General features: G+C 37.9%; 2 protein-coding genes across 2 annotated transcripts; both read right to left on the reverse strand.

The window, feature by feature from the left end:
- Positions 1 to 4,325: 4,325 nt before the first annotated feature.
- On the reverse strand, positions 4,326 to 6,649 carry LOC125247926. Its single transcript, XM_048159477.1, has 3 exons — positions 6,421 to 6,649; positions 6,252 to 6,338; positions 4,326 to 5,889 (listed from the first exon to the last, which is right to left on the reverse strand). Exons 2-3 carry the CDS (start codon positions 6,328 to 6,330, stop codon positions 4,499 to 4,501), a joined length of 1,470 nt encoding a protein of 489 aa, XP_048015434.1. The 5' UTR covers positions 6,331 to 6,338; positions 6,421 to 6,649; the 3' UTR covers positions 4,326 to 4,498.
- Positions 6,650 to 7,930: 1,281 nt separating this feature from the next.
- LOC125246857 lies at positions 7,931 to 10,577 on the reverse strand. Its single transcript, XM_048157933.1, has 3 exons — positions 10,283 to 10,577; positions 10,113 to 10,199; positions 7,931 to 9,779 (listed from the first exon to the last, which is right to left on the reverse strand). Exons 2-3 carry the CDS (start codon positions 10,189 to 10,191, stop codon positions 8,293 to 8,295), a joined length of 1,566 nt encoding a protein of 521 aa, XP_048013890.1. The 5' UTR covers positions 10,192 to 10,199; positions 10,283 to 10,577; the 3' UTR covers positions 7,931 to 8,292.
- Between the last annotated feature and the right edge of the window lie 7 nt (positions 10,578 to 10,584).

Raw genomic sequence — 10,584 nt, forward strand, 5'->3', positions numbered from 1 at the left:
AAAATGACAATTTTAGTAAAAATATAACATTAAAACGATATTTTGAGCCACTAATCCTACACCTACCCCTAAACCTACCCATAACCATTTCTTAAAACTCCGTACTGTTATAAATAAATTAATAACAGACAAACAAACATAACGTTAATCACAATCATTCATTTTTTGCGAAAATGTCAAAAGTGGTACCAAAAGTAGTTCAAATGATGATGAGTTGTAGTTGCAGTCGCAGTCCTCTCTGGCGGTGATAGTTTTTATAGGGTACATGTAGAGCAGAATTGAATTTATTAATCCGTGAAATTATGAATCCGGCTTTTCTCTGTGAAGGCGCGCACTCATTTCAAATATCAATCCACTGAAACACGGCATGTAGCAATCTGTGACGAAGCAGGTGAGAACCAATGAGCGCTCGATATCAGTGCCGTAAACCATGTCGTAAGGCTTCTCGAGTGTGGCGCACTGGCGCTACTTTCAAATTTGAATCATAACGAGCGCGAGCTTTGATTGTGACGGTCGCTGCTGAGAATGAAGATGAAGATCGATAGATAAAGGGCTGAATTTGGATCTGTTCCTTACAAACGTATGGATTCTAAAGATATGGAGTACAACAAACAAATGGATGTGATTTCATTTGTGAATTTATGTTGTGCTTTGGTGTATCTTATGGTTGTATTGTCAGTCACTGCATAGGAGAAAATCACACTGCAAACAAATATTACAAAATGGTTAAACAATTACAGAAATTTTATTCATTTTAAAGGTGTCTTAGAATAAAAAATTGAATTTACCTCGGCATGGTTAAATAACAAGAGTTCAGTACCTGGAAATGACATACAGTGAGTCTCAAACTCCATTGTTTCCTCCTTCTTATATAAATCTCATTTGTTTAAAAGACCTCCGAAGAACAGGCGAATCTCAACATAACACCGACTTTTACGCAACAGTCGGGATCATTAAAGGTCCCGTTCTTCGTGATCCCATGTTTCAAACTTTAGTTAGTGTGTAATGTTGTTGTTAGAGTATAAATAAAATCTGTAAAATTTTAAAGCTCAAAGTTCAATGCCAAGCGAGATATTTTATTTAACAGAAGTCGCCTACATCGAACGGCCAGTTTGGACTACATCCCTCTACTTCCTTCTTTAATGACGTCACTAAAACAGTTTTTTGACTAACCTCCGCCCACAGGAATACACAAAAAAGGGGGCGTGGTCTTGTTGCGCTCCCACGGAGAAGAGCAAGAGTTGCGTTTGTAGAGAGTGTTTGTCGCCATGTCGTCGAAACTAGTGATCGACCGATGTATCTGTTTACCGATATTTTTCCCGATATTTAAGCATTTTTCCATAATCGGGTATCGGTTTTGTAATATCGGATTCGCCGATTTACGGCGCCATCTTGTGGCCGTTTTGAGATTTCCGCCATTGCAGCCCGGGCGTCTGAGGAGATCAGTCAACAACAACTCAGTGCAGAGGTAAAGTATATGTTCTACTTGGTTTGCTTTAATTAATCAACTTTATTTAACATAACAGACATGCACAAATGAGATCTGAGACATAAATTCCTGATATAGTTAATTTATGCAGCTTGTTTCTAAACAATTGAGACGAACTCATTGAGTCACGTAGTGTAATTCGTCATGTCCTGCCCCAATAAAGACGTAACTTTACATGAATTAAATAAAACAGACATGAATGAGTGCATGTTGAAAATAAAAGCGCTGAATTTAATTCTCTATCTGTTGTATTTGCTCACCATTAGTCTAGAAGAAAAAGTTCGTTCATATTGCTTAGCAACTGACGGATGATCAGGAGGCTTAACCACGGCCACTGAATGAAACTTTTGACAAGATTATCTTGTTTAAACACCCTAGATTATATTATCATTTACAGTAAATGATTTACTACATAATAATTATTTCGCTAATACACATATAAATATAGCCTACCGCTTTGTGGAAATTAATTATTTATTATCTCCATGCGCGATCGCGGTTGATTCAAACAGCACTTTGTCAGTTGGCATTTCATGATTTAACGTTAGATTAAATTTAGATCATAAAATGCCAACTGACAAGTGCTGTTTAACTTTGTCTCGGAAAAAAAAAGTTCGTTCATATTGCTCAGCACCTGATTCCTGAATGGGCTGATGATCAGGAAGCCTCAAGCACGGCCACTGCATGAAATTTTTGACAAGATTATCTCGTTTAAACACCCTAGATTATATAATCATTTGATTTACTACATAACCATTATTTAGTTAATACAAATCTAAATAAATGCAGCTCTGTGGAAATTATTTAGTATCTCCACACGCGATCGCGGTTGAGTAGCCCAATTTATAGTGTTGTGTAAATGCATAGATAAGTTACAGCACTTTGTCAGAAAGCATTTCATGATCTAGACCGACAAAACATAATAATTAATAACACTAGTTGGAAAATGCAATGATGTATGCTGTTTTGTTTGTTACTTTCCTGACAATGTTATATATTCCAGCTAATATTATTCAGTGAATTAAATTAAAATTACCCAGTGAATTATTCCTCACTCTTAAACCTATTAAATGGCACATAAACCTTCTAAAACTGTTTAAAATAAATTACATTTCTGCAAAGGTGATATAACTCCCCTGTCATTTATTTTCTCCATTTTAAAACATTAGACTTTTAACATTTATTTTGAATAAATATCGGTTCTGCATATCGGTTATCAGCTGCATAAACATGCAAATAATCGGTATCGGTTATAAAAAATCAATATCGGTCGATCACTAGTCGAAACGCTGTTATTTTCATCCCGCAGTCCAATCACCTTTGTTTGGCCTTCCCAGGGACGCTGTACTTAGAGATCAATGGTTACAATTTATGTTTAACTCGGTTCCGAAAATTATAATTGTGGTATCCTTACTGCAATAGTTAATGTTGGACTGCAGTGCACATAATGGCCACAAGAGGGGACTATGTTTATGTATATGGCTGTTTTCCGTATGAGGTACTCTTCTGAGTGAATGCTAACGTACATTTTCTGTCGCTGCTTGTGGAGATTTTTGTGGAGAGAGAGTTCAGTCTCTCTGGAATTATTGTCTTTTGTGTTCATTCGGCACAACACCACAATAATCCACATGTAAAACTATGTGCAGCACACGTCATGGTAAGAGGCGTGACATTTCCGGGCAAGGTGCGCTCTCTATGACTCTGGGTTCGCTAAGCTGCTGTCGAATCACAACACAGGAACCGCTGGCACAATCAGAACTCGTTACGTATTTCTGAAGGAGGGACTTCATAGAACAAGGAAGTCATCAGCCCGTTTTTATGACAGTGGAAACAGCGGTATACAGATAAGTAAATTATGTGAAAAATACTGTGTTTTTTTACACGCGAAACATGAACACATGTTATATTGCACACTATAAACACAATCAAAGCTTCAAAAAACCACGAAAAACGGGACCTTTAATATGTACGCCCCCAATACTTGCATATTCCAGCTCATGTTCAAGGCATTACACAAGGGCAGCCAGTATTAACGTCTGGATCTGTGCACAGCTGAATCATCAGACTAGGTAAGCAAGCAAGGACAATAGCGAAAAATGACAGATGGAGCAATAATAACTGACATGATAACGTGATATTTTTAGTGATATTTGTAAATTGTCTTTCTAAATGTTTCGTTAGCATGTTGCTAATGTACTGTTAAATGTGGTTAAAGTTACCATCGTTTCTTACTGTATTCGCAGAGACAAGAGCCGTCGCTATTTTCATTATTAAACACTTGCAGTCTGTATAATTCATAAACACAAATTCATTCTTTATAAATCTCTCCAACAGTGTGTAATGTTAGCTTTAGCCACATGATCTCACATGATCCGACACATGCATACAGTATGCATGACGAACATCTTGTAAAGATCCATTTGAGGGTTATATTAGCTGTGTGAACTTTGTAAATGCACTGTATTATAGTCGAGAGCTCGTGTGGCAGGGAGCACGCGAATTAAAGGGGCGGCGCGCTGAAAAAATCAGTGCATAGTTAATGATGCCCCAAAATAGGCAGTTAAAAAAATGTATAAAAAAAAATCTATGGGGTATTTTGAGCTGAAACTTAACAGACACATTCAGGGGACACCTTAGACTTATATTACATCTTTTGAAAAGATGTTTTACAGCACCTTTAAGGTTTCAAAGTGTAGTCTCGTTTAACATTATGTAATCCCCCGAAACGAGTTTGCAGCACGAACAGAATTGTTATTTCATATTAAGTAGATGAGTAAACTGCTTTTTAAATTTAACTAAAACTAAATATATTGATACGACAATTGAATACAACAGATTTAAATCATTAAAGCCACGATTTTAATATTAATACATGGGAATTCATATACATTCACACTTTACGTAAGATGATTTGCATTTTTGTTTTTTTGTTTTTGTTTGCTGTTAAAACGTAAGTAAATGTACTTGTGGTAGAACCACACTTAACGTAAAAATACACGCATATTCTCATCAGATCACGTTGGGATTTCCCATCAGCATTAAAGTGCCCAACAGTAATGCTGGATAAAACAAGTATGAACCCAGCAGGTATTCTATACATACTATAAGAAAACTCAACAACATCTCTAACATCACAACAGCTGAACCAATAAACACACAACCACATGGGAAAAACACTAAAGGTGGAAGTAACTCAATGACATTATTCTGAATTGTGGTATCTAAACTGTAAAATGCAATTTCAATCATGATTATCAGAATTATAGTGAGCGTCACTCCAAACAGAGCGGCGATCACAATCACACACAACATGGTGAGTTCTGCACCAACTGCACAGAACATGAATAACAGGAATAACTCTCTGATGTTCATTTTTTGCAGCTCAAATGATAACTTTAAATATGCAAAAGCACCGATTGTGACTCCTAAAGCAGCAAAGCATGCAACGAAAACATCAGAGAAAGTTCTTATGCTAGCGATTGATCCAAGGCTCACTCCTAAACCCACTGTAAATAAAAACTCTGTTCGGATTTTTCTCATGTTTTTTAACTTGCGCATTGGTAGATCCTTAATAAAGACAGCTGCGACTGTGGAGCACAGAGCAAAATTTAGCGCAAAAGCAACATGTGGACCCAAAGCATTTCTGATGGATGCCATAAACGTCACAAGTGCAGCTAAAGTTGCCTGAAAAATTAACATTTTGACCTTCCTTTCAGTAGCCAGAACAACTGCAATCAGTGAAATGATCAAACTCCATCCGACCACACCCAAAGTGTTAGATGAAACCTGATTTTCTTCAAATTTTCCACCTATTTCTTTTAGTCTTTTCAAAAGCTCCAGCCTTTCAGCTTCTAACTGTTGTTTCTCATTCAATGAGTGAAATTTTGCTCCATTGAGCCAAATTAGCTTGTCTATTTCCTCTACGAGAGCTGCTGTTTGATCAGGTTTAGAGTCTCTTATCATGTGAAATCTGCCTCCACATGCGTTGATCATTTCTCCAGCGATCCCTCTGGACGCTCCAGTGAAACGTTCCTGGTGCAGAAGAACAATGCAGTACTGCAGAACTTCTGCTCCCAGCAGCTCCTGGGCTCGTTTCACAACATCACACTGCTCTGATTCTTCATCTTCCAGATTCAGGACCATTAAAACGGCGTGAGGTCCAGGAGACGAGAGGAACAGCGCTGTTGTGAAGCTCTGTCTCGCTGTGTCCTCCTCACAGAGGTTTGGTCCAGTGACCAGCATCATTCTACGACCCTCGTCTGTAATTACTGGAGTCTTTACAATCTCTCTGTCCTCCTGTCCACCGTCTGTCCTTCCTGACAGAATATCTGCAGCGCTGAATCTAGAGTCACCTCGGATTCCCACAATCAGGATTCTCACATCATCATCACCATGAGAAGCTGGAGGAGAAAGTAAATGATGAAAATACCAGAAAACATTAAAAGTGAACTGTTTGGACTCTAATATAATTGCTCATGTAAAACATTTTTGGTTTAGCCCTCTGATGAATGGTAATTACAATATGTTTATTTTTTATAAGGAAATATTTGCTTACCTACACATTTTCATCACATTACAACCATAAATGCATGGTGTCCACTACAGTGGTCAGATTTATTTTTAGAAAGTACAATAACAACAAATATTATTTTAAAAACATGCACAAGACTAATTATATTGTTGTTTTAAGTAAAAAGAGAGTATTGCATGCATCAGAACAGTATAGAGAGCAGATACACATTTGCATGACATTATACATTACCTTCAACCTGTACAGATGTGATGTGAAATGCAAGAATCAGTGTGAAGAGCCATTTTGGTTCTGTCCAGTTTAGTTTCATTATTCAAACTGGAGAGTAAAGCCACCATTAATCTGTGAATTTAAAATGTAATCTTACGATATAACCAAAACTATAAACATATTTACTTACAGTAGATCGTTACAGTGAATTCTCTTTCTTTGCTTTCACTTTGTAAAGTGAAAGTTTCACTTTTGATTCTGCTCGTATGATTCAGCTACAGCCATATTTAGCAGGGAGTTGTGTGTCCACTCATAATGAGTAATGAATGTAACCCAAAGGTCGAACAGCTTGAGAGAGCTGAAGTTTGAGCCAGCAATTTTCAGTCAGTTTAATATGCAACACATACCAGAACTGAAGGCACGGGCAGAAATTGAATAGACAAGTTTTAAACCAATCAGAACTTTAATTTCAGCCGCGCGGCATATTTCCTAACCATTCACATCTTCTGTTTCAGCTCAAGGGGCGGGACTTGAGTGTCGTTGTCAATAACTGGTTCAACTGAACTCTTGACGTTTGAGCGCCTCAGCAAAATACTGCTGTACCCTGGTAAAATATTTCGGAAATATCCTTGTTTGCCTATAAATATTATAGTATACTGACTGAGAAACACTGTCACTGACAACATTTTTAGCAGTCTTGTCGTGTGTCTCATATTTTTGACGCATGTTTATCGTCAGAACTAGCGATAAAGATTCATGAATGAATCACTCTGAATCGGTTCTTGTTGAATAGAGTAACAGTCTGATTCGGTGATTCAGTCTTAATCGCTCGGATAGCTCACTCAGTCACGAACCGAATCGTTTGTAAGTTTCACATTCTGGACATCGCCACCTTAAAGAGAGTAAAAAAAAACACATTTATTGTTTGTATTTCATGAAAGAATTTGTAAGCAGTGACTTGTTTTATATTAAAAGTAACAAAGCACAAAGATTGCGATTATGGTAGATAGGTGAGCTACAAATTGCTAATGTTTAACTCTTTCCCTGCCCACATTTAAAAAAAAAAAAAAAAAAACGTTGCCAGCCACTGCTAGCGTTTTTGACCATTTTCGCAAAAATTTAATGGCTCCCAGAATATTTTGTTGAATGAATATCTGAACATGCATCAATATATCAAAAGAAAGAACAGGGCCTCTGCTTTTAAATTAAAAATCCATTTTATTGTAGATTCATGCATTCTTTTTTTGTAAACACTTCGGTAAGATTCATAAAAAAGCAACATTTTCAACACTTAGCTGAGAAATACGGCATTTTTTACTAAGACTACAACATGCATACGCAATGCTTTTATCACTTTTTTCGGCTCCTTTTTTGCCTGTTTTGATCCGGAGATCATCGCGTAAACGATTGGCCCTCCGGCTTGTCAATCACTGCCGTGACGTTCCTTGTGAGAGACGTGTGCGGATTGGCCCTCTGGCTTGTCAATCACTGCCATGACGTTCCTTGTGAGAGACGAGCGCGGCTGCGCGCTCCAGTAACTTTCCACACTCCACAGGCGCTGCATGCAATGTTTTTGTCAGGAGACGGGAGTAACAACTGCAGATTATGAATTACCTGCGGTGAGTCCGACAAAATTAATCCACTAACACGACACAGCGAATGCCGGTGGTAAACACTCGTGTTCCGATACTCGTGCACGAGTTTTGTGAGGCGTTCCCTCTAAATGAGCTGTGAAGGAGGGGGGCTGTTCTTACGCATGCGCTCATTTCAAAAATAGTCTTTGGTTTCTCAGTCGACGAAAAGATCCTCTTTATCACCTTTAATGTGTATGCATCAACAGAAAACAGCATAGACTAATGCTACCTTCATGTGCTCTCTGAATTATCGTAAATACAAGTTTCCTATGTAAAAACTGCACATTGAACGCCTTCCCATTTTTAAACGATTAGCTCGTAATCACGACTTCAGAAATGGGAATTATCAAATTTCCGATAACACGTGAAGGCAGCATAAAATTTCGTGATTTAAAAAAACATCAATATTGATTCAAATTGGAGAAGCTCTACTTAAACGTCACTGTTTTGGGCAATGATTTTGGCCCTCCAAAACCATTTCGGCCCAAACCGAAAATTGCTGTTACGGCCAAAATTGTTTGGTTTCTGAAAATTTGGTGCATTACTACTATTAACAGTAATCCTACATAAAATAAGTAAGAACTGACCAAGCTTTGTATTAGTACTTTGAGAAAACTCATCATCAGCCCAAAAAAAAGAAAGACTGAACCAATGAGCACACAACCACATGAAAAAAACAGTGTAAGAACAGTTGAACCGATCACATCCTGTAGAGTTTCACTCTTTAAATGCCAACATACCATTGTAAATCCAAACATTAGCAGCATTATTGTCATCTTCACATCAAGCAGAGCAAACACAGTCACAAACCCCATTGAGAGTGTCGCCCCAATGGTACAACACATAAATGACCAGAGTGCAAAGACAGGAGATTCATGTCTAATAGTTTTTTTGGAAAATGAGAGTTTAACAGCCCCATATGTGACTCCAGGAGCAGCGTGACATGCTATGAGCACATCTGACCACGACCTGACACTGATAATAGTCCCAAAGACCAGAGCTGAACCCACCAGAAATGGGAAACAGATTGATTTGGGGTCTGTTGTAAGTACTGTTGCTAGTGATGTTATCAAAGCCAAATTTAGCGGTACAGCAACATCTGGACTCAGAACATATCTTAGATAGACCATAAGCAATACAAGTACAGCAAATTTCGCCCCAAAGTTCAAAGGTTTGTTATTTCCTTTAGTGTAAATAACAAGTACGGCAAGTGAAATGAGGAAAATCCATCCTACAATTCCAACTGCTCCTCCTAGAGTGTCATATATAGATAAGAACAGATTTTCATAATTTACATTTTGATTGGCTTTTTCTTTAAGGATTTTTTCTATTTCTTGTAGTTTTTTCAAAAGGTCCAGCTTTTCTGACTGTAACTGTTGTTTCTCAATCAATGTTGAGTGACGTTTTGCTCCATTGAGCCAAACTAGCTTGTCTATTTCCGCTACGAGAGCTGCTGTTTTAGGTTTAGAGTCTCTTATCATGTGAAATCTGCCTCCACATGCGTCGATCATTTCTCCAGCGATCCCTCTGGACGCTCCTGTGAAACGTTCCTGGTGCAGAAGAACAATGCAGTACTGCAGAACTTCTGCTCCCAGCAGCTCCTGGGCTCGTTTCACAACATCACACTGTTCTGATTCTTCATCTTCCAGATTCAGGACCATTAAAACGGCGTGAGGTCCAGGAGACGAGAGGAACAGCGCTGTTGTGAAGCTCTGTCTCGCTGTGTCCTCCTCACAGAGGTTTGGTCCAGTGACCAGCATCATTCTACGACCCTCGTCTGTAATTACTGGAGTCTTTACAATCTCTCTGTCCTCCTGTCCACCGTCTGTCCTTCCTGACAGAATATCTGCAGCGCTGAATCTGGAGTCACCTCGGATTCCCACAATCAGGATTCTCACATCATCATCATGAGAAGCTGGAGAGGAGAAAGTAAATGATGAAAATATCAGAAACATTTTTTTTAATTAAATCTGTTAACTATACAGTGTTTGATATAATTGCTCAAGTAAAACATTTTTGGTTTAACCTTCTGATGCATGGTAATTTATGACAAAGTTTATTTTTTAAAAGGATATATTTGCTTACCTACAAATATCCATTGACTTACATCACACTACAACCCTAAATATGTGGTGTCCACTACAGTGGTCAGATTTATTTTTAGTCACCAAAAGTATAATAACACAAATATAATAATAATTTAAAAGTATAGAGAGCAGATACACATTTGCATGACATTATACATTACCTTCAATCTGTACAGATGTGATGTGAAATGCAAGAATCAGTGTGAAGAGCCATTTTGGTTCTGTCCTGTTTAGTTTCATTATTCAAACTGGAGAGTAAAGCCACCATTAATCTGTGAATTTAAAATGTAATCTTACGATATAACCCAAACTATAAAGCATATTTACTTACAGTACGATCGTTTCATTTAACGGCACTGACAGTGAAACCTCTTTCTTTGCTTTCACTTTGTAAAGTGAAAGTTTCACTTTTGATTCTGCTCGTGTGATTCTGCTACAGCCATAGCAGGGATCGTGTGTCCACTCATAATGAGTAATGAATGTAACCCAAAGGTCGAACAGCTTGAGAGAGCTGAAGTTTGATCCAGCACTTTTCAGTCAGTTTAATATGCAACACATACCAGAACTGAAGGAACGGGCAGAATAGACAAGTTTTAAATACTCAAAAACCAATCAGAACTTTCATTTCGGCCG

The sequence above is a fragment of the Megalobrama amblycephala genome, linkage group LG15 (genome assembly GCF_018812025.1).
Source record: "Megalobrama amblycephala isolate DHTTF-2021 linkage group LG15, ASM1881202v1, whole genome shotgun sequence".
Lineage (NCBI taxonomy): Eukaryota > Metazoa > Chordata > Actinopteri > Cypriniformes > Xenocyprididae > Megalobrama > Megalobrama amblycephala.